Source organism: Narcine bancroftii, chromosome 1 (assembly GCF_036971445.1).
Source record: "Narcine bancroftii isolate sNarBan1 chromosome 1, sNarBan1.hap1, whole genome shotgun sequence".
Classification (NCBI taxonomy): Eukaryota; Metazoa; Chordata; class Chondrichthyes; order Torpediniformes; family Narcinidae; genus Narcine; species Narcine bancroftii.
This window is the reverse complement of record NC_091469.1, coordinates 38,996,532-39,021,009: the sequence shown is the minus strand read 5'-3', so window position 1 is coordinate 39,021,009 and position 24,478 is coordinate 38,996,532. Positions and strand designations below refer to the sequence as shown.

Here is a 24,478-nt window from a genome sequence, read left to right as displayed (position 1 = left end):
CTGCAGCATTTTTCTAATCTTGAACAGGGCATCTCCCACAGCACATGTGATGCACCCAGCAAGTATGCTTTCAATGCGCCTTAAAAAGTTGATGGGGACAATGACCACACACATTTCTCTTCCTTTTCTCCATCTCTCTGTCTGTCTCAGCATATTGTTTGGCCACTGTCATCTTCTATAAACACACCCACTCTCAAAGCGACCTCGATTATACCTCCCCTCATCCTACCTGTTGAAATTTCTTCATCTCAACAACATCTGCTCTCAAGATGCAGTTTTCTACTGCAGGATTTCTAAAATATCCTCCTATATGAAACCCTCTGCCATAATTTGTGGATTCTTCGCACATATTTGCATTTGCCATTTCCACTCTAATTTAAACCCACCACCAATCACACTTTCACCTATTCCTGCCCCCAACACTTAACATCTATCCCTTCACCTCCTTTTTCACCATCTAGGGACCTAAGTAGCTTTTTCAAGTGATGCAGAAATTCATGTGCACTTCTTCCAACCTGGTGTGCTTCATTCCGAGATTACAATGTTGCCTCTATATGAAGAAAAAACAAATGTAGACCAGGAAACTGCTTTGTAGAGCATCTGCACGGTCTGCAATGGCCATCTCAAGTTCAAGTTTATTGTCAATGATAATGAATTTTTTGTGAGCAGACTGGTGGACATCTCATCTAGAACACATAAGATATGGTACAAAGATGCAGAGTTACAGAGGGTGACCCATTATTACAGAGCAAAGGCAACATATTTTGCTATTTAGGATTCATTCTGGAGCTTTTGTTTGCATATTGTTTTAATTTTCCTACCCTCTCCCTCACTGACTTACATTGCGACAGTTGAGGACACATGAAAATTGGAACATCCTTATCTTATTTTCTGATTTAGGAGCTTATAATCCATTGGTATGAGCATTAAATTTTCCCATGTCAGGTAACACCACTCCCAGTGTTTTCTTCCAACACATGCACTCACTTGTCAAGTTAGGCTTCTTCTTTTGTTCACCTCTACCATTCCCCCAACTCTCCCATGATGCAATCCAGCCACTGAAGTTCTCGGTCTTGGGAAAGATAACGAAAAGGCTGCCTTTTAAAGGCAATTTCTGAGTTGAGGCGTTATTGTCATTGGTATCTGAGTTTCAGAGGAAACCCCAGAGATTGACCTATTTTGAAAATAAATCCATTGATTCTCAGGGTTTGATCTCTCTGAACACATTGTTCCACTCTTAAAAAGCTGTGCAAAAGTGCTGAGGAAGATTTAGCATAATTCTGAGTTATAAACATGCAAGCTATGCCTAACCATTTCTGATGGAAATTTCTGTGTCCATCAAAAATGAAGACAAAGGCCAGGGTCAGTATATAAAAGCTTTCATTTCCTATGAGTATTGTTAACCTTCTCCACCTCATGCACTGATGCACAATAAAGCCACCCCTCATCTCCTCAATCAATGAGCACTGCAAAGACACCAGCCTCAAATCTACTTTCAATTATGCGAGAGGGTCTTCCCTTCTGTTAAAATGAAAGCAAATGCCTAAACATCTGTTTCTTTTTGAATGATTGGTGATCAGATTGCAGGAGATCTGACCAGTTTCTCTTTGGTTGTTAATCACTAGTCACATTCACTGTCTCTTCAAAACGACACTGATCCTGTCCCTCCTCTCAACTAAAAGGGGTTTACTTCATGCTTATGTGTTTATCCAAGAGAGACTGATTGAAATGCTGATTATGTTTGTGCTGAAGTAAGTAATGCTCATCAGGTTACCTGTAGAGCATTAGTTCCCCTTGCTCTGTGAAGACCAGATGGAGCATTATGAATGCATAAGCACTGTTGACCATCTGTGCCACAATTAGTCCAGGAACAGAGAATCTGATTTTTTTTTATTAATCTCCTAAAAAACTGCACCAATGGCATAAATATATTTCTTAATCTTTTGCACTTTTGAAGCAGTTCCTGAGAGATATTTTGGAATATCATTAACTCCACAGTAGTAGTGTGGAAAAATTTTCATTTACTCCTGGAACTGTGGGCAGATTTTGGTTATTTCTTACCATAATTCTTCTTAAAACATGAAATACAATTTCAATTTTCTCAATTATGTCATCTTTGATTTTCTATTTGAAATCCATTGTATGAAGATTGAAGCTATCAAAAAGAATAAAAGAGGTTGGGGTCATTTTTCTGAAATTTTTCAGTTTCCACATGGTAATAACCAAGAGAATGACAGAATCTATAACCAGTAGTCCACACATACTAAATAACCACAACTAAACCCTTCAGGGAAACCAGGAGCAGTAATCCTAGAGTGATTTTCAGAATGTGGTACTGCAACATGAAACTGTTAAGACAAATGGCTTAGAAGCTTTCAAAATAAGACTAGATGAGTGTATAAGAGAAAAGAAATGCAGAAAGACTGAAATGAGGTAATGAAATGGAAAGAACTAGTAAATTCTGGTTCTGCCCATTATCCTGTTTCTGCATGCCAGAGACCATGTACACATGAAGTGGAGAATTAAGCAGAAGTAACTTTATAATATAACCACTATTTTTTTATCCATCCGCAGGAATCAGAAGAAAATAAAAAAGCTTCAATGAAAGATCAGAACTGGCTGAGCCAAATACATAAGATACTTGAAGGCCAGGTACTGAAATATCTTGTGCACTATGGTATTTTGCAACCTCATTTGCTCCTTTTACATTTGGAACTAATTAACCTTCACTTACAGATTCATCAAGTACATTTAAAGCAATAAATGAAGATAGTCTTTTTTAACAATCATGAGTTATACCAAAAGGAAGCCCACAAAATTGTTATTATGCTTTAATTTTATTCTATTTTTAATTCAAATCATTTGAATCCTGCTTTTAAAATTCAATTGAACTTACCAATGTGCTGTGATTTCTTTTATTCTTGTCCAACGGAAGTCCTTTGCCATCATTAGTCAAAATCCATTATCTGAACATGAATCATTTCACCAATGTAACCACTGAAGGTTCCAAATTATTTATATCAATTAAGGCCACCCTTCATCAGTTAAGCACTCATATTATTCCATATTCTTTAGAAAAAGATGCCATCATCCCAAGTGTGTGATGGGCAAGAACCAGCAAGAAATGCAAGGCTGCTAAACTCCAAAAAGCCTATTGCATCAAAAGAGATGAGCTTCACAGACAACTCTAGTGTTACGAGGCCAGAGGACGCCAAAAACCAGCAGCACCAGAACTTCGCCAAGACAATGGTTGCTTAAACAAAAATGTTTTTAATTTTCTTCAAACAGAATAAGAAAATCAATATATAACTTATTACTATTAACTTAACTTAACCCCCTTCTAATTCTAAGCACACGTGAATGTAATGTGTATGTGTTCAGAAAAGTTCTTTGTTTCACTGTCCAAACAGTCACTTTTCATTTCTCCAAGGCAATTTTCCATACCGTGCACAGAATTTAACATTTATGATCTTCACCAGGCTCTGGTGCTTTAACTTAAATTATTACTGCAAAAGAAGGTCTTTGTTAGTTTCAGAGAGAGATATTTGTTGTTTGTTGGACATACATAAACAGATCTCCTTCAATCAGCCACTTCAGTGTCTTGCTGCAGAAACTTTCCCCCTCATGGGAAACCCATTAGTTAGCCACTTCCTCTTGTAACTGACTACAAGTGTTTAGAATAGGCTGAATTCAGTACTCAAAACCAACACCAAATCCTGCTGTAAACTGACTGTCTATCCCCCTCTCTCCCTCTCTTTTTCCAAAGAGAATAATGCTTTTTTTCTCTCCGTTTGCAACGGAGGCATTGCCACTAGTAGGACCACAAGCTACAACCCCAGGGGGAACAGCAAGGTAGAAAGAGAAAATGCCATTGTTAGAACGGGGAAAACTTCAACCAGACTTGGATTGCTGGCACCGGCAAAAAAATTAATCAGTTTCTGAGCTTGGACATCTGTTCCTTTAAAGACAATAGTCCATTTCAATTCCACAACAACAGTCCAATTAATACCTACTTGTGAAGAGTTCATAAGCACTCTTCAAAGTCATTGTAGACACGGAGTTTCTGCTTAGGCATAGCTTTTGCATTTTAAATGAGATGTCTTTTGTGAATTGTTAATGTCTCTTGTGGAATGTGAAGTAATACCTAAACTAAACCCCCACAATCTATACATTTTTAAGATATATTTTATCATAATTTTATTAACCCATTCTGTAACAACTTCAATGGCAAGAATAGAATTGAATGTAGTTACACTTGTGTGTCAGAATGACTGTCAAATCAGTGGTTTTAAATTCATTTATCAACACGTCTGTCAGATAAAGTAAGACAGTTACAAACATGAATTGTTAATATTGTATTTGTAAATCCATGTGTATGTGCAATTAAATTTGTACAGCACCATTTAACTATATTCTGCTCAGTGATGCTATCAGTGCTCCGAGGTAGAACTAGCCATGATTTTTCATGTGTTATACTGGAGACCATAATGTAATGCAATTGAAATAAAGCACTAGATAGAAATACAGTTTAATATGGAGCATCTGCAGATTATCAGATCACAAACTTTTGGCTTCTATCTCTTCATTCTCCTCCACATCCTCCCACAGCTGGAGTAAGATAGAACTCATAACATTGGATAGACCACAGCAGGAATACTGTGTGCTCTTCCACTCAGCACACTATAGAAAGAGTGTGATTGCATTGAAGAGTAACCAGAATGCTGTGTAGGATAGAGCATTTCAGTTTTTGGCAACAACTGCATAAGCTGTTTTGCTTGGAATGGAGATCATAAATAGAGTTGATAACAAAAAGCTTTTCCCATTGCTGAATTGACTGAAACCAGAAAGGAGTGAAACACAAAAGACTGCAGATGTTGTAATTGTAAAAATATAGAGTTTCTGGAGGAATCACAGCATCTTCAGACTCGCATGTTTCACTCCATTGAGTTGCTCCACTGCAAAACCTCTTTGAGGCATGTCTACCCTGAAGAAGTTCTCCTCCTATCTTCGAAGTGAGTTTTGTTAGAGTCTCTCTCACTGCTCCCCATCTGCACTCCCTTCTGCTCTCCAGCCCTCTGACCCTGTTCTCACCCAGACTTGCTTCCACAGCCATGTCCTTGCCGGCTACTTGGCTCCGCATCCACCTGGTGCCCTGTGGATTCCAGTTTGCTTCCCAGTTTGGTCCCTGCCAGGTTTTCGGATACCTGCACTGCATTGACTGCTGCTCTCTTCTCTTTCTCACTTTATCCTATGAACCACTGTCACCTCGATCTGGTGTGCTGTATCATGTGTGATATGTCGAACATTGATAGTGAATGAGTTCCACATTTTCATAGAGCCAATGGAAAATAAAACTAGGAAAACATAAATCAAAGGAGACATCACCAAAGCCACAATGCATGCTGTGGACGAATCCACCCCACTCTAGGTGGAAAGCGATGCCTCCGACTTCGCGCTGGCTGCCACTCTCAACCAGGCAGGCAGGCCAGTGGCATTTTTTTCCCACACCCTTCATGGCTCTGAGACACGGCACTCCTCTGTTGAGAAGAAGGCACAGGAGATCGTTGAGGCAGTACGCCATTAGCGTCATTACCTGGTCGTTTAAAGATCTACCCTGCTAATGGACCAACGAGCCATGGCCTTTGTGTTCAATACCAAATTGCGGGGTAAAATCAAGAATGACAAAATTCTGAGGTGGAGAATCAAACTCTCCACCTATAACTACAATATCCTATACTGGCCAGGCAAGCTCAATTACACCCCAGATGCCCTATCCCAGGGGACATGCATCTCAGCTGCCTCCATTCCCTCCACGATGACCTCTGCTAACCTGGAGTTACAAAACTGTGCCACTTCGTTAAAGCTCAGAACCTCCCGTACTCCATCGAGGATGTCAGGTCTCTGACCAGACACTGTTGGGTCTGTGCAGAATGTAAACCACAGTTCTTCCGGCCCGACAAGTCACACCTCATCAAAGCCACATGCCCCTTTGATTGACTCAGTATCAATTTTGAAGGGCGTCTGCCCTTGTCCAACAGGAATGTCTATTTCCTCAACATCATCGACATGTACTCCCTTTTGCCATCCCTTGTCCCAACATGACCTCAAGTCACTGTCATCAAGGCACTCAGCAGCATATTTACCCCCTTTGGGTACCAAAACTATATCTACAGTGATCAGGGGTCCTCTTTCATGAGCGACGAGCTGCAGCGGTACCTGATGGCTGGAGGCATTGCCACTAGTAGGACCACAAGCTACAACCCCAGGGGGAACAGCAAGGTAGAAAGAGAAAATGCCACTGTTTGGCAGTCCTCCTGGCCCTTAAGTCAAAAGGCCTGGCAGTGTTCCATTGGCAGAAATCCTGCTGGAAGCACTCCATGCCATCTGATCCTTCCTATGCCCCACTACCAACATGACCCCACATGAACACATGTTTTCATTTCCCAGGAAGTCGGCGACTGGAACCACACTGCCTCTCTGTCTCTCATCTCCGGGACCATCCTGCTGTGGAAACACACGAGAGGTCATAAGACCGATCCATTGGTTGAAGAGGTGCAGCTCCTGCACGCCAACCTACCCCATTCAACCAAGATCCTACCTACACCCCTGTCGCCCCACCCAGGGACTCAGTACAGGTTAGTGACACACCCTGGGCCCCCATACCACATGCCCCAGACCCCATTCCAGGTGTTCTGACCACCACCTCTGCCCCCCATATACAACCAAGCCCCACCTCTTACAGAGCCTTCCCTCCCTCCCCAGCCGCAGGACACACAACCAGCAATGAAACCAACCAGCAGACCAGCAGTGGAACTGCGCAGGTCACAGAGACAGAGGAGACCACCCGGCCAGCTGAGCCTCTAGAATTTTAATCCAGCAGGATTTTGTTTTAAAAGAGGGGGTGAATATGGTGATATATATATATATATATATATATATATATATATATATATATATAACTCTGTATGGGTAACTGGCCAACCCACTGATGACTCACTCCCCAGTAACTCCTCCTCTTGTTACCCAGCCATAAAGGTTAACCCCATCCTTCATTCGAGCACATGGAATCGGGCCAGCTACAATCTAAAGAGTATAAAAGCCTATTGTTTCTAACTCACTGGAGTTATTGATAGAGCGTATCAGTGCCTTTTTCTGGCAATCCACGTGCCTGCATTTAGCCCATATCCCTCTGAACCTTTCCAACTTTCCTAGAGTATATTTATATCCACCTTGTTCACTGCCTCTGGCAGCTCATTCCATAGACCTGCCCCTTATCTCCCCTTTAAATCTTTTACCTCCCACTCTCAACCTATGCCTTCTAGTTTTGGACTTCCCTGCCCTGGGAAAAATTATTCGAAGCATCCACCTTATGCCCATCATGGTTTTATAAATTGATCCTTTAACCTCCTTCGCTTCATATAAAACCATCCCAGCCTTTCCAATCTCTGCTCATAATTTAATCTGTACAATTCCCAACGAATTCTTTGTGAATCTTTTCTGCAACTTCTCTAGTTTAATCATATTCTGGCGACCAGAACAGCCCACAGTATTACAGATGCAGTCTCACTAACTTCCACGCTTTTTTGCCTTCATTGACTTCAAACTACTTAGTCTTTCATCACCAATACATGCTCTTTACATATGAATCTGTTGTCTGCTAAATTCTCATCCTTGATATCAAAAAGAAAAGCAGAGGTAAGTTATTTGGCCCCTTGAACTTGCTCCTCAATTCCACAAAAGTGTGGCTGATCAGTTTCTGACGATCCTCATGATTCCCTTCGTGCTGAAATATTAAATAATGTTAGTTTTGAGCCTGTGTAGAGATGGCATTCACAATCTTCTGGAGCAGGGAATTATGAAAATCCACCACCCTCTGTATTAAGAAGGGTGTATTTGTCACCCTATCTTCAGAGTAAGTCAGACTGGGGAACCTGGGGAAGCAGCCTAACAATATGTACCTGCCTTGGCCTTTGAAAAAGTTCTACATTTCCATGAAAATACCTTTTCATTTTTAAATCTTCAGAGAATATACACACATTTTAGGAGATCACTAAGGCACTGCCATGGTGTGGACCAGCAGAGAGAGGGGAGCTGAGACACTGCGCTCCTCCGCCGGGTTCTATCGTCCAGTCTGACTACTGACTGCTCTGTACAGGCTATAAACAGCCTGTTAAAGAAGCCAACAGTGGTTTATTTTAAAATGTTGTGACTGCAGAGTCTGGGTCCAAGATGGCGGCATCTATGTTTGGGAGCAACCTCGAGGGGTTGCAGACTCTGTGGAAAGAGGATTGGTACAGGGCACCATAAAATGGAAGAACATTCCCATTTAAGAAAGAGAAGCAGAGAAGACAGTGACCACGGTGGTAGGCCAGTGAGGAGCTCTGCGGCTGAAAAACACACAGGCAGCAAGCTGTTGGTGACTTTGACTGCAGTCAAAGGACGTGCACCAGGTTGTGGGCTGCTGGAAATTAGCTTGAGACTGTCTGAAAGCGTACCATGTTCAGAACCAGGATGCAAGACGGTGCCAAAGGCGCTAAAGGCTTCCTGATTGTGTCAGAGGTTTGGATCTGGAGCTTGGAATGCTGATGGTTTGGACTGAACTCTGTGTGGCTGCAGAGACTGCAGGAGCGCTGGAGGCGAATCCACGGATACCCAGTGACTGAAAGGAATCTCTTTTGTTTTTCTTTCTCTGAATGTAAGAGGAGCCCAGCAATTTCTACTGATAGCAAATCTTTTTACCTTATGGCAGATGCCAAATGCAATTTTGTATAATATTACACCTGTTTTATTACATGAAAATTAAGGAGTCTTGAATATTGATCTTGAATCTTCAGCTATTTTAGTGGCACCTTCTCTGTGTTGTCTTTCTGAGGTGAGGAAACAAAGCTGTGCAAAGAACTCCTGTACAATTGTACCATCTTTCTTATTTAATGTTCCAACTCCCTTGAAATAAAAGCTAACATGATATTTATCTTGATAGTTGCTTGTTGTGTATGCACGTTAATCTTACATGATTTGTATACAATGATTTCAAATCAGTCTGAAGTACTTGCATTTCTCAGTCTCTCACTTTAAAAAAAAATGTGATTTTCTATTCTGCTTGCAACATTGAATTATTTCACACATCCTCACTGATGCCAACATCAGCAAAACAAAGGAGATGATTGTGGAATTCAGGAGGAAGCCAGGGAACACAACCCAGTCCTCATCAAGGGTTCAGTAGTGGAGAGGGTTAAGAACTTCAAATTCCTGGTTGTCAATATCTTTGAGGATCTGTCCTGGGGCTTACACCTTGGAGCAATCACAAAGAAGGCTCACCTGCAGCTATACTTTATGAGGTGTCTGAGGCGGTTCGGTATGTCACCGAAGACTGTCGTAAACTTCTACAGGTGTATCGTGAAGAGCATTCTGGCTGGTTACATCACTGCCTGATATGGAGGTGCCAACTCTCAGGATAAGAATAAACTCCAGAGGGTTGTTAACTCGACCTGAGACATCACAGGCATCAGACTTCACTCCATCAAGGACATCTACATGAGGAGGTGTGTTTAAAAACCCAGCCTCTATCCTCAAAGATCCCCACCACCCAGGCCATGCCTTCTTCACTCTTCTACCATCAGGGAAAAGGTACAGAGGCCTAAAAACAACCCCTCATTGGCACAAGGACAGCTTCTTCCCCGTTGTCATCAGCTTACTGAATAATCAATGAACCAAAGGCCCTGCCTTAGTTTTCGTGCACTATTATTTTATTTTATTTTTATAGTAATGTCGTAAAACGGTTATAATATGAATGTTTGCTCTATGATGCTGCCACAAAACACCAAATTTCATGACTTGTTCAGGACAATAAATCCTGATTCTGATTCTGATGCTATATTTTCACCTGCCTGCATCCTTTTGTAAATAAAATTCAGAATTCAAATTTAGTGTGAGAGTACAGATCTGACATCACATACATCCCTGAGATTCTTTGTCCTGCAGGTCAGGCAGAATTTCTACTTATCATTAATGCAAAAAAAGACTGAACTCGAGAAAAGATGCATACACAAGTGATCAATGTAAACAAACTGTGCAATACAGAAAGCAAATATTCAATAATAAATAATGTGAGAATTTAAATGAGTGTTCTGATTGAGTTTGTTGTTTAGGAGTCTGATGTTAGAGGGATAGCAACTGTTCCTGCACCAGGTGTTATGAGTCTTGTGGCACTAATACCTCTTTCCTGATGGCAGCAACGAGAACAGTCTGCGTGTTGGGTGCTGTCGATCCTTGATGATTGCTTGACAGCAGTGTTCCATGTAGATTCTCTTGATGGTGGGGAGTTTTGCCTGTGATGTAGTGGGCTGTGCCCACTACTTTATGCAGGGCTTTTCACTCAGTGGTATACCAAGCCTTAATGCAGTCAACAGCACACTTTCCACTACACATCTGAAGAAATTTGCCAAGGTTTTCAAAGTCGTACCAAACCTATGCAAACTCCTGAGAAAGTAGTTGCTTTCTTCACGATGACATTATTGTGTGGGGTCCAGGAAAGGTCCTCCAAGATAGTGATTTCCAGGAATTTTAACTTGCTCACCCTCTCCACCTCTGATCCCCCAATAATACTGAACATACACCTATGGCTTTCCACTCCTAAAGTCACAATGAGCTCCTTGGTTTTGGTAACATTGTGTCCGTGATTATCATCAGTACACCATTCAGCCAACTTTTCAATCTCCCTCCTGGATGCTGACTCATCACTCCTTTTTATACCACCTACTTCTGTGGTATCATGAGCAAATTTGTAGATGGTGTGATTTTCGTACTGAGCCACACAGTCCTAGGTGCAAAGTGAGTAGTGCACTTTGCTGCCACTGCAGTTCACTTTCCTACCTGATTTGGACCATCAGCAGACATGGAAACCTTATATTAAATTGTCCGTGTGGTAAACCACTGTTATTCCTACGATTGGCTGCTGCCGGCTGGACACGGCTCCTGAAACCAATCCTACTCATAACTCCTTGCATGCTCCCCTTTCTCTTTGCTTTGATCAGTGAATGAGGTTGATGGTTTTTCCAGTCTAGTTAATAAAAGCCTGATAATTTCACAACTTCAGCCCTTTGTGATTATTGACAGGTACATCAATTTTATTGACTAAAAATTTCAAAAAAAAAGTATGGAACAGTACCTGAAACCTGAGAAGCTTGACATTGACCCTCAGTCACCGGATGCCCCGAACATGTTCATACTTTAGCTACGCTGCTTTGAAACTTCCTGGTGGCGGTGTGGATGCCATCACCATGGACGCTAACCAACTGAGACTACTTCTCTCGTGTGGCGGGCACCGTGTTCCTGATGATCAGCGACACCAGCTCATACAAAGCAGCTATGGAGATCATCAAGGCTCAGTATTGCAGGAAGGTTAATGAGGTCTAGAGCCAGGCACATCCTGGCCACCGTTAAACAGCGAGCTGGTGAGTCGAGCGCCAAGTACCTGCGGGCCCTCCGGATCTTGTGTAGAGCAACTATAAGGCCATGTTGGCCACCCAGAATGCAGTAGACATCATCAGAGATGCATACGTTGCCGGTATCCGCTCTGGGTACATACGGCATCGACGATTAGAACCAAAAAGTACTTGATCTGCAAAGGGCAGTTAAACTTTCAAAGACATTGGAGGTGGGCTTCCAGAATTCAGATGACTACTCAGCTGCTTGGTCACCATCCTGGGATGGGGCATCGTCCCACCCTGTAAGTGACTGGACCCGTGCACCATCCCACTACTCTAGTGATCTGACCTCGGTCGCCATTGCGGTTGATCTCTCCAAGTGTTACTTTTGTGGGCAGGATCAGCACCCGAGGAAATGCTGCCCTGCCAAGGATGCAGTGTGCTCCTGGTGCTTGTCAATCCAAATTACCCGCGAAATCTAGCAGCGCCACGTGTGGACAGTCGCCACTCCAGGCAGTGCGATCTGCACACAAGCTATGTCGAATCATTCGGACCACCATTTTGGACCATGCCAAACACTGTTTTCCCAGGCATACAATACTATGAGGGGTCAAAACTAGCCATTTTGATTCATGAGCACCCATCAGACTTGCACAAAGAATCCATACTGGCCTCCATCACTCTGAACCAGGAGGCACAGCACAAACTCACCAGGTCCATGATGGATGTCCAAGTAAATGGGTACAATATCAACTGTTTATTCAATTGCAGGAGTACAGAAAGCCTGATACCACTAAACAACAATTCCTTAAAGTATGACAGCCAAGCAGGATATCACTTGTGTCTAAATCATACATGGCAGCCACCCTTGTGTCCTGCGTAGTAACCCTGACTGTTGGAGGCGTAGTGTACAAATGGTTCAGACTGCTTATTATGCCACAACTCTGTGCCCTCTTGCTACTGGGGCTGGATTTCCAGTGCCAACCTCAGAAAATCACTCTGCTATTCGATGGGCCCCTTCTCCCCCTGTAGGCAATGTGCAGCCTCTTGACCCTCAAGGTCAACCCCCCCCCCCAAGCTGTTTGCGAACCTCACCCCCAATTGCATCCGGTGGCCACCAGGAGTAGACGGTACTGTGTGGCTGACAGGGTGTTCATTAGTCGGAGGTTCAGAACTTATTGGGTGAGGGCATCATCGAGGCCAGTAATAGCCCTTGAAGGGCCCAGGTGGTTGTAGTAAAGTATGGGGATAAGAATAGGATGGTCATAGACTACAGCCAGATTATAAATTGGTATATGCAGCTCGATACTTACCTCTTTCCACGCATATCCGATATGGTCAACCAGAATGCACAATATAGGGTATTTTCCATTACTGACCTGAAGACAGCATATTACCAGCTCTCGATCTGACCAGAGAACTCCCAGTATATGGCATTCGAGGCAGATGGCCGCCTCTACCACTTCCTCTAGATCCCTTTTGGTGTCACAAATGGGTTCTCCATCTTCAAGCAGGAAATGGACTGCATGGTGGACCACTATGATCTACAGGCCACATTCTCATACCTAAATAACATTACTATCTGCGGCCACAATCTGCAGGATCACGATGCAAACCTCTGCAAGTTCCTTCGAGCAGCAAAATGCATGAACCTTACTTATAACGAGGAAAATTTGTGTTATGGATAGTACTTGGCTGCGTGGTCAAGAACGGCATAATTGGCCCCAACCTGACCGCATGTATCTGCTAATGGAGCTACCCCTCCCACATACCCTCAAAGCACTGAAGAGCTGCCTCAGGTTCTTCTCATACTACACTCAATGGGTCCCAACTATGTAGATAAGATTCGCCCATTGGTCAAAGCCACCATATTTTCCCTACCAGCAGAAACCCAACCTGCATTCAGCAGTATCAAAGATGAAATCGCCAAGGCAACCATGCATGCCATAGACGTCCACACCATTCCAAGCGGAGAATGATGCGTCTGACTTTGCCCTGGCAGCCACACTCAATCAAGCAGGCAGACCCATCACATTTTTCTCACACATCCTCCAAGGCCCTGAAATTCACCACTCCTCCGTCGAGAAGGAGGCCCAGGCCATCGTGGAGGCAGTATGCCACTGGAGGCACTATTTCATTGGGAAATGGTTCACCCACCTCACAGACCAGCCACAGAAGCATTCATGTTTAATAACAAGCAAACGAGAAAAATCAAGAATGATAAAATACTCAGGTGGAGAATTGAGCTGCCCACTTATAATTATGACAATCTCTACCAGTCTGAAAAACTTAATGAGCCTCCGGATGCTCTTTCCTGAGGAACTTGAGCTAGTGTTCAAATAGACAGTTCGCAAGCTCTCCACAATGGCCTTTTCCACCCTGGAATGGAAAAACCATCATTTTATCAAATCTCAGAATCAACCATTCTCCGTTAAGTAAGTTTGGACTATGACTAAAAACTGTCAGGTCTGTGCCGAATGCAAACCTCAAAGCACATCTAATCAAGGTTACGTGCCCCTTCAAGCACCTCGGCATCGATTTCAATGGACCTCTCCCCTCCTCCAACCAGAATGTCTCCTTCCTTACAATCATCAGTGAATATTCCCATTTCCCCTTTACCATACCTTGTCCAAACGTGACCTTGGCCACAGTTATCAAGGCCCTCTGGAATATCTTCACGTTCATCCAGTTACTGAGGGACATCATTCATTAGTGATGAGCAGCAGCAGTACGTGGTGGCCAGGGGCATTGCCACGAGCAAGACTACCAGCTACAATCCTAGGGGTAACGGACAAGTGGAAAGGGAGAACACCACAGTATGGAAGACCATCCTCCCGGCACTGAGGTCACGGGGTCTCCCAATGGCAAGAAATCCTCCCGGACCCACTCCACTCTGACCGGTCACTTTTATGTATGGCCACCAAAAACACTCCCACAAACAGATGTTTCTTTTCCCTAGGAAGTTTGCATCAGGGACTACGCTTCCCACCTGGCTTACCTCCCCATTAGTCAGGCAATCTAAGACTAACCCATTGGTCGAGATGGTCCGCCTTCTCTACGCAATGCCCCAGTATGCTTACATAGTGTTCGAAGACATAGTCTCAATCCGGGACCTTGCTCCATCGGGGCCTCCCCAACCACCATTGACTTTCAACTTTAGGGTTCCTAGAACCTGCAGCTGACCACCCCCAACCCTTAGCCATTATTGTCGCTAACGATGTACCAGCTCTGCACTCCCCCTCCACCCCACTTGTCCCTACCCCTCGACAAACTGTTAACAGGCCAACTTCACAAGCTGTTCAGGATGCTACAGCAGTGCCCCAACCATTGCCACGTTGCTCACTGCAGCAGAGGAGACCCCCTGATAGACTTAACCTGTAAAATATATATATATATATATATATATATATAGATGTTTCACCTTCTCTTTTATTTCCCACCCTACAGGACTCTTCTTAAAAAGAAGGATGAATGTGGTAAACCACTGTTATGCCATGATTGGCTGCTGCTGGCTGGACACGCCTCCTGAGACTGGTCCTACCCATAACCCCTTGCATGCTCCGCCTTTCTCTTTGCTTCGATCATTCAATGAGGTTGATGGTTGTTCCAGTCTTTAGTTAATAAAAGCCCAATATTTTCACAACTCCATCTTTTGTGATTATTGCTGGTACATCAGTCAGAATATAAGAAATATATTCTGCTCCATCTACTTTCATTCTTTGTCACATCCATCCATCTAAATGTAGGTTATTATGCATTCCCTGGTAATGTTTGTTACCCTCATTGGTGGTTTTGTTAAACTATCTTGGGAATCTGCTGTGCCTCATTTTCTCACTTTGCTTCTTACAAGAGCTCCATAAAAAAACAAGATCTACCTTCATATTGTTGCCATCCACTAATCGTTTTGTGTTTTGCCTTTTACTTCATTTGAAAGGTTTGCAGCAATCTCAAGGTCCGAGATGAGTTTGCTGCAGTGTGTATCGGCTATCTGATGTATGCAAATATAATTTTATCAGATTTAAAATTTAAAGCAGGAAAAATAAAGATGATAATGCTTGCTGCATTATAGTAGCTAAAGATGGCTGCCCTCTAGAAAGCCAATATAAAATAACTGCAGTAACGAGATAGCTGCAACTCCATAATATTATTAGTTGTTTATATTCAGCAATAAATGAGAACACCTGAAGAGTGGTTCATAGCTTTGTGACCTTTTCTGAGGGATTCACTTGCAGTCAATTCATGTTTTCCTCACAGCTGGACAGCTGTTTATTACCATGTCTTCCTGTATTCTGCACAATATTTTCTATAGAGACTGTGCACAGCTTGTTAGTGGGAGCTGAATATTGATTTGGAATCCTGTCGATGCAGAAAGAATGAAAAAATGTCCACGAGAGACCCGCAAACATATTCCTATTGATATTTTCGTGCTGAGTGGAAAGCTGCACACTTGATGACAAGGCTGAGACTATCTTGAATCCCAGACAAGTCCTCAGAGATTCCTGCTGTGACCTATGTGTTTCTTTTCTCTTATCAGTTTCCAAGTTTTTTTTATTAACATACTGTCTTCAGGAATATTGTGTCTGTCACAAGTGATTAAGAACAATCAATTGAGATTCAGTGGTTCCAATTTGTCCATTGTATGAGACTCTTGATGTCTGTGTGCACTGAAGTTGGATTTAACTAATACTGTTCAGGATCTTGTTTACCTAGTGCTATCTTTTTGAGGGTTTGGAAGTTAATACTATACTGTCCAATTATGCATCTCACCACACTATAATGTTTATAACGAGCGATTATCTTCATATTTACCAGAGAACCACTGTTGGTGCATTGCATGAATAACTGTTGTCTGCCATGCCCATTTGTGTCTGTGTATATTTACACTCTGCATGTCTAAGGAAACTGATCAGTTTCTAAGATGTGATCAGTGATTTGGGGTACATTTTACTTTGAGCTGGCTAGTGTAATTTTGAGGAGCAATTAATATTCAGTATGAACATGAGAGTATCAGCTGCCCTTTGTACATTTTATCCCATTAACTGGTATGAGGTGACTTCAGCCAGGAACTGATTTTCTCACATGCATTTAATTTTAGCAACCAAAAACTATTTTCTCCCTTTTAAATTTAAAGCCACTATAGTTTCTATCTGCCTGGAATAAAGGATTAAATCATGCCTGGAGACATGATGTCAAACTCCAAATAATCTGCAAAATGTACTGGTTGTTTTTCTACTGTGCCTTTGAAGTACTATTCCTTTTCCAGATACTTGGTTGTAATTATTTTACATTGCCTCTCAAGTAACATTTTTTGCACACCTGAAAGTATAAAAAATGGGTAAAGTTGATAGATTGAATTATGATTTTATTTTTTATTTCTCTTTTGCAATATTTTTATTACATTGAAATTCCACATCCAAAAATACAGAGTACATCGAATACATGTTAAAAGTCAAAAAGATACATTACATTTAAATCAAATAATTTTATCTAAGGTACTCAACATTTTAATCAAGCAGAATATATTGTATTAATATTTTATTATAAAAAATATTTTTTTATTTCTAAAAAATTGTTATTCTATTGTAAGAGGCTATAGGTGGGCAATTTAGGTGCAATACTTATGGAAAATGGGATGCATGTTAGCCATCTAAAATCTTTTTTTTGTGTGGTATTGCATGCTATTTTGTTTTAAAGACCCATTGGCCCATCAACTTCATGCCAACCAATAAGGCCTGCTAACAAAATTCTAGTATTTTCTTCCCATATCCTCACGAAATTCCCCTGATTCTAGCACAACTGGGGAAGAACAAGCAGGCTCCATTAGGCAAATGTGCATACTCCGTAGGGAAAATATCCAGACTCCACACAGACAACACTGGAGGCCAGGATCAATCCCTAGTATTTTGGTTTTTAATAAATAGAGTACTTTGGATGAATTTTTCACCTTCTTTCAAGAAAGAGGTCAACGTTTCTGCTGGAGATGGATTATATTACAACTGTACTCAACATAGAGAATTTATTAAAGGTAAAAGTTGAAAAATTAAATAATTTTTGAAATATTTGCTGTAAATTTATCATGAAAAATTTGCTGCTATCAGACTGCAGTAGGAACTTACCCAATTAAACTTGGTTATCAGAGATTTGCTTGCATACATTCTTCACTCTTTCGACCCAGGCACAATTTCAGCATCCCTTGTTCAGAAACATAGAAGATAGGTCGGCTGATATTTGGCACAGTAAAGGTATAACGAGGATAAAATATTGTTTTTTGCGTTTTTTTTTTACTTTTGAACAAATGAAAGAGAAATATTATATACCAAAAAATACAATTTTTTCATATTACCAGCTTAAATCATATTTAAGAAAGAAATTGAGCATGAATTTAAGACTTCCGGAGCAGAGTCAATTTGAATACTTAATTACAGATACCTTTATTAATAAATTTATTACAAATATGTACATAAAATTGCAAGACACTATGAAGTAAAAGGAAATGCACAAATCAAAACGAAGATGGGAGAAAGATTTAAATATACAAATTCAAGTCAAAGCATGGAGAAGACTGTGCCAGGAGAGTGTAATAAACACAATTAATGTTAGATACCAAATGGTACAATACAATTTTTTGCACCAGCTATACAATACTCCATATAAATTGCATGGACTCAATTCAAGTTGTTCTGACAAATGTTTTAGATGAAATAAAGAAATAGGGACTTTATTACACTCAGTTTGGACTTGTGCGAAAGTGGAAAAATTTTGGATCAACTTGAGTATATTATTAGGACAAATTATGAAGATACAAATACCAAAATACCCGAGAATATTTTTGCTTGGCAAAATATATGAAATGGATACTGAAGTTAGATGAATACCAAAAAATGTCTTTGAGTGTAGCAATATCGGTAGCAAGGAAATGTGTGGCAGTTACATGGAAATTGGAAATTTTTATTAGATTAGATAGGTGGAGGACTGAAATACAAAATTGTATACTTTTGGAAAGGACACTTATAGCTTAAGGAATCAACTTAGGAATTTTTATATGATTTGGAAACCATATATGGATTTCATTGGTAAAAGTTCATCTATATTGTTCACACTTCCTGTTTCTCCCAATTAATATTTAGAAGATAAAATAATCTTATTAGAATAATATGAATAGTGATCTCTCTCTCTTTCTCTCTCTCTCTCTCTCTCTCTCTCTCTCTCTCTCTCTCTCTCTCTCTCTATCTCCAGGTGTTTGTCTTCCTTTCTTTCTTTTTCAATTTAGGGGAAGGGTTAAGGGAGGGGGGAGAAAAATAAAATTTTGTGTATCATTTTGTATCAATTATTGTATTTTTGGATGAATAATTAATTTTTGTATTTGATGCATATGGAAAATAAAATTTTCAAAAAAAGATAGGTCGGCCAAAGGTCCCATATATGTTCTATAAGAACAGGAGTGGGGTGTTCATCCCTTAAAGCCTCCTCGCCATTAATATAATTATGTTGATCCTCTGTTCCAGCATTCTATCCTTTTCCCTAGATCCTCTAGCCCTGAAAAATATACATTGCAGAAAGGATTCAGCATTTTGTGGAAATAAGTATAATGAAAAACATTAAATAATATTGTCGTGAAATTCCCTGAAAATAGTGCTCTTCATTGTATGCGATGAAACTTATTTTATTGACCTCACATCCAGAATTTCTGCAAAACAACTCCCCAAAGTCTAAAAAGATATAATATTATATGTGTGCATTGTTACTCCTTTAGAAAAGTTATTCCAATGAGTAAAAAAAATCTTTTTGATTTTCCTTTTTTGTAAATCTTGCTCTATAATATTTCACCTTCTGTCTTGATCTCCTGTGTATTCCAATATTTATTACACATTCCATAAAACATTTACAATGATAGTTGAGAACAAATGGATGTGAGTCTATATTTACGGCCTTGATACATTGCTGTACTCGACACAGCTGTTCAGTTTGAGAATGTTACCCTATAATAAGGTGTGTTTTGTTGTTAGCTCTGCCTAATCTATGTGTCAAAATTTGAGGTCAGAGATCCAGAACAGATCTCTTCCCCCACCCCTCTCTCTCCACTCCCCCTCTCTCTCCCCCCCATCTCTCTCCATGTCTCTGTGTAAAGGCATGCAAGATGAGGATGATAAAATATTTCAAGCAGACGGTATCCAGAGTATATAGGTGAAGGGGATTAATATAGTCCAATGAAGACTCAAGGGAACCAGCAGATTGCCAACAGCTGGGAGATGACAATTGAGAATGTGGAGCAGTTTGCTCAGAGCACATACTGGAAACTGCAATGGTCAGAGCATGAATGGAGAGGAGTGTAGGCATGGAGCAGACCCATGGAGTGAGAAATGGTGTCACTTGGTCCTTTTACTCGGAGATCCCACTAACTTGGTGTGTCAACGACCTGTGATTAAAGCCATGTCGGGTCAGATAAGAACATTCACTGAACCAAGAAAATTACGACCTACTTCAAGGACAATTCAGGAGCGTACAGTGGGCAGATTCAATAGGAAACCAACTGATCAAGTAAGTACTTAATACAGAGATGCTTTGGGTCACATTTGGGGACAAGTAGGAGTGTTTAACATGAATGTCAGGGAGATTCTCATCCTCCGAATGCTTATTTAAGATAGCCAAGTTAGTTGGCAAAGTATAGAGCATATTGCAAAATGTGCAAATGCTTAAAATAGTGAATAGCTGTGATGAGCAAACCTGAGGACTATAGAAGTAGGAAAACAGATCTGTGGGACAGACCCATCAGAGTAATGTCTGTATGAGTGAGTCAGGGAATGAAGGAATGGAAACTGAAGTACTTCTGAACATTACAGGTGGTACATTTCCATCCCTCCTCTTGCTGACTCCCTTACAGGGACAGTATAGGAGCAAATTTGCATAGATTTGCCTCTGCTCCGCCCAAGCAGCAAGAAATTTCAGAGGGTTGTGAACGTGGCTCGGATCATCACACACTCAACTCTCCCCTCCATCCATAATCACCCCATTCTGGCCACACCCACTTCACCTCCCTCCCATCCGGAAGAACATTCACAAGCATGAGATCACAGACTACCAGATTCAAGGACAGTTTTTTCCTGCCATTATAAGACTCCTGAATGAACCTAAATATAATAAAATTTTGTCTTTGCTCTGTACCAACTGATCTTTCTCTATTACTACAATATTGTACTTCTTTACGTTGAGGTACTATGTATGAGATGACTGGTCTCACAAAAAAACCTCCATCACTGCATTTTGGTGCATGTGACAAAAATATGAACTTGACTTGTACACCTCTGGTCTATCACCCAGGAATTGCTGGGACGGTCACCTCATTATGTGGGCTATGGACATGCAATGGTGATCATTGGAGTAGACTCATTGAATCACTCTGATTTTTCATTGCATTGTAACCTTGGGTAGTGATGGACAAGCTACTGCACCTCACACTCTGGAAAGCAGGTAGGCTGGATAGGAGGCAAGATCTGTCTCGTCAACTGACGCTTGCAACTTTGTCTAGTCTGAGTGGTCATATGTGTGATTGGACATTTAAATCATTATATGACATTCCTGTTCTCATTGCCAAGCAATTCATTGAACATCAATTGGCATGTCAATTTCATACCACAAGATTTGCAAAATCTTAATAGAGAGGTAATTGGCAGCATAACCACCAACTATAAATCCCATGTGTATTTTTGTTTCTTTCCATGAGATAATGGCTAAAAATGGGAAATTAAACAAGGGGAGGATTTAAACCCAATGCCCCTGCAAATCTATCTCCTGGGAACTGGAATACCCTTGGTTAATTATTCATTTGCATCCCTCTGAATATAATTTCAACTTGCTCTTCTGAGCACATGACAAACATCAAACAAAAGCTATCAACTTGAAACATTATCTTTGTTTCTACTCAGCAGACACAAATGGAAAATTTATTGGATACTCTGGCCTACCAGGTATCTCCAACATTTGGTCCTTGTATTTCAACTTCTGTCGATCTTGTTAAAATAATTTTATTTGATTTGTTTAATTGATGGAGTAAAAAAAATAGTTTTTTTTATTTACAGCATGGTAGAAGCCAATTCTGGCCATTTAAACCCATCTACCAAATTACACCCAAATCAACCTAGATGGTGGGGGAAACTGGAGCACCCAGAGAAAACCCACAAAGACATGGAAAGAATGTACAAACCACTTACAGACAATGCCAGATTCGAACTGGCGCTGTAATAGTGTCACACTAACCACTACATTAACCATGTCGCTCATAATTGTAGCGGCTTATCTTAAACTGGCCACTTGTCTTCAGAATGTTTCAACCATGTATTTCTTTTTTTTCCCCAATTCCAGAACTAGAACAGTGATGCTGACGATAATCTGTATTGAGGTCAATGATTTGAAGTGATATCAAATCTTGTTTGAATTGATATGGCAGAGGGATATCTTGTCTGAACTGTCATGAAGTTGTATTGATTAAATCAAGGAAAAAAATGTAATCATGAATTCTTAACCAAAGTTTCACAAAATGGAGAACTGATATCCGTGGCATCTCCTTCACAATCTTCATCAGTAACAGAGCACTACAGGGTTGCGTACTTCGTCCCCTGCTCTGCTCACTTTACACCTCTGTCTGCATGGCTCACTGTGACAACAACACCATTGACAAATTTACTGATGATACCACAGTAGTGGGCTGTATATGTCAGCAGACAGGAGAGATTTTGAAAACTTGACTGAATGGTGCACCAACAATAGACTTTGGGAAAACCAGAGGTTTACGATCCAGTGATCATTGGGGAATCAGAGGTGAAGACGGTTAGCAAATTTAAATTCCTGGGAGTCACTATCTCACAGGACCTTTCCTTGTCCTAACACACTAATGCCACATGAAGAAAGCATATCAGTGCTTCCTCTTCCTCAGGAGTTTGCAGATGTTTGATATGACATTGGAAACCTTAACAAACTTCTACAGATATGTCATGGAAAGTGCACTGACCGGCTGCATCACAGCCTGATTTAGGGGCAGCAATACATCCGAGCAAAAATCCCTGCAAAATAGAGTGGATACAGCCCAGTTCATCACAGGCAAAACTCTACCCACCATCATAAAAATCTATATGGAACGCTGCCATTGGAGAGCAGCAATGATCATCAAAGATCCACACCATTCCACACCATATGCTCTATTCTCGCTGCTGCCATCAGGAAAGAACACTCATACCACCGGGTTCAGGAACAGTTGCTACCCCTCCATCATAAGACTCTTAAACAACACTCAATCAGACTCGTGTAAGACTCGTGTAAAACTTACTTTGCACATTATTTGAAACGAAATACTTTTTTCTGTATCTATGCAGTCAATTTATTTACATTTATTTATTTGTTTACATTTTTCTCTTTTGTATATGTATCTTTTTTTTTGAGTGAAGTTTACACTACTGATAATTAGAAATTCTATCTGGCCCACAGGAAAAAGAATCTCAGAGTTGTATGTGATGTCACATATGATATTCTGACAAGAACTTCGAACTTATAAAAAATGTGATTTATTTGTAAGTCTTTTGTTGTACTTGAAAAAATGAATATGTACTAAGAGAAAAATGTGGTTAAAAATAGGTATTCTATTATCAGATATTATTCAATGCACCTTGTACAGTTCTACAAATGTCAGTATATGTTTATAAACCATGTGGGAAAAGTGCTTTAAAGTCTTTCAGCTGCAAACTTTAAGCAGGTTTGTGCAACTTGTTGGGATTCACAATGTGAAGCTAACTAATTTTCCTCTTCATGCCACAACACAAGTGGTGCAGTAAAGATTCACCTTTGAATGCGATGGTCATATTGAGTAAGGCTCTTTTAATTCAAGTAATCTGCATATACGTTTTGATCAAATATTGGAACTGCAAAGGGGGCTAAACAAATTTTTAGTTCACATATCACAAAATTATTAATATTCCAAAGAGTCAGAGAATGTAATCTGTTGCTGTGCTTGTATGCTCTCTTGTGAAAAAAAACAATTGCCTTTTACTTCTCCAATTATTTTAACTAAATCAAGATCTTGATAGAAATTACATTGGTATGTTTGATTATGCAGTCCAAGATATAGTGTCTTTCTGTGCCACTGAGTGCAGAATCTCTGAGGTAATTGCCCAACAGTATTGATTTAATTGCCTAGGTTTATTTGTGGAATCCTAATTATTGACTGGAGGAAATTTAATGGAGCAGTCTTTATGAAGATTGGGAACTGCCGCTCCAGCTTTTGGACATAATGTACTGCATCGTGTCCCTTTGGATCATTTTGCACCATTATTTTATACCTTATTCCACTATGACAACACAATAACATTTAAAAAGTCATCCTCCTTATTTTCTAATGGCTGATCTATCTTTCTTTACTGGCAGGTTGAACGGTAGCACAGCACCAGTTGCTCTGTTAAATGTTTATCCACTATTGCACTCAGGGAAAATTCAGCAATCATGGTGAATAAGATGTCCATCCTAGGTACATTAAAGAAAAGAATTAGACTGCTGAGACAGCAGTAGCATCTTTCACATCTTTGAAAAACTATGTAAAGTTAGCTGTGTATTTTCTCCAGTAAAGTCAAAGTTAAAACTTTACAAACACTCAAGAAAATGATTTGTGGCATTTATGTTGGTTGGGAACTAGTATGCACACTGGAAACTAGATATTTGACATTGATAGGTTCGAAAATCCACAAGATTCAAGTTCCACTAAATTCTTCATTTCTCCCTAGCTATAAAAAGGGAGGCACATGCCATCATGGCCAAATTTTGTCAGCAGTGGCAAATGAATAGAGGTGGCTCTTCATGAGGGACAGAGGTGTCCAGAGACTTTGTATTCATTGTTAATCCATCAGAATGGCATTCTTTACAGTGGAAATACAACCAATGTAAGCAGGGAAGCAATGACAGCAAAGAACTTTTTATTGAGACAAGTGGGGCCTAAAATTGGTCTTGCTCCACTGCTACGCTGTGGCAAGTACCATTCCAGATCAAAATATTGTCCAATGCCTTGTAAAAAT

The 24,478-nt window shown here is 40.6% G+C and overlaps 1 protein-coding gene across 17 annotated transcripts in view; it reads left to right on the top strand.

Moving 5' to 3' along the window:
* cntln (centlein, centrosomal protein) overlaps window positions 1-24,478 on the top strand; it is a 608,473-nt gene that overhangs the window by 568,120 nt on the left and 15,875 nt on the right. For 14 of the 17 annotated variants that reach the window (XM_069924366.1, XM_069924398.1, XM_069924283.1 and 11 more), the window contains 2 exons: window positions 2,575-2,652; window positions 6,448-6,635. In XM_069924366.1, coding sequence (XP_069780467.1) covers window positions 2,575-2,652; window positions 6,448-6,635 — 266 coding nt within the window. Of the gene's footprint in view, window positions 1-2,574; window positions 2,653-3,075; window positions 4,457-6,447; window positions 6,636-14,873; window positions 15,044-24,478 lie in introns of those variants that run through there. The other 3 variants (XM_069924376.1, XM_069924293.1, XM_069924314.1) reach the window with 3 other exon arrangements.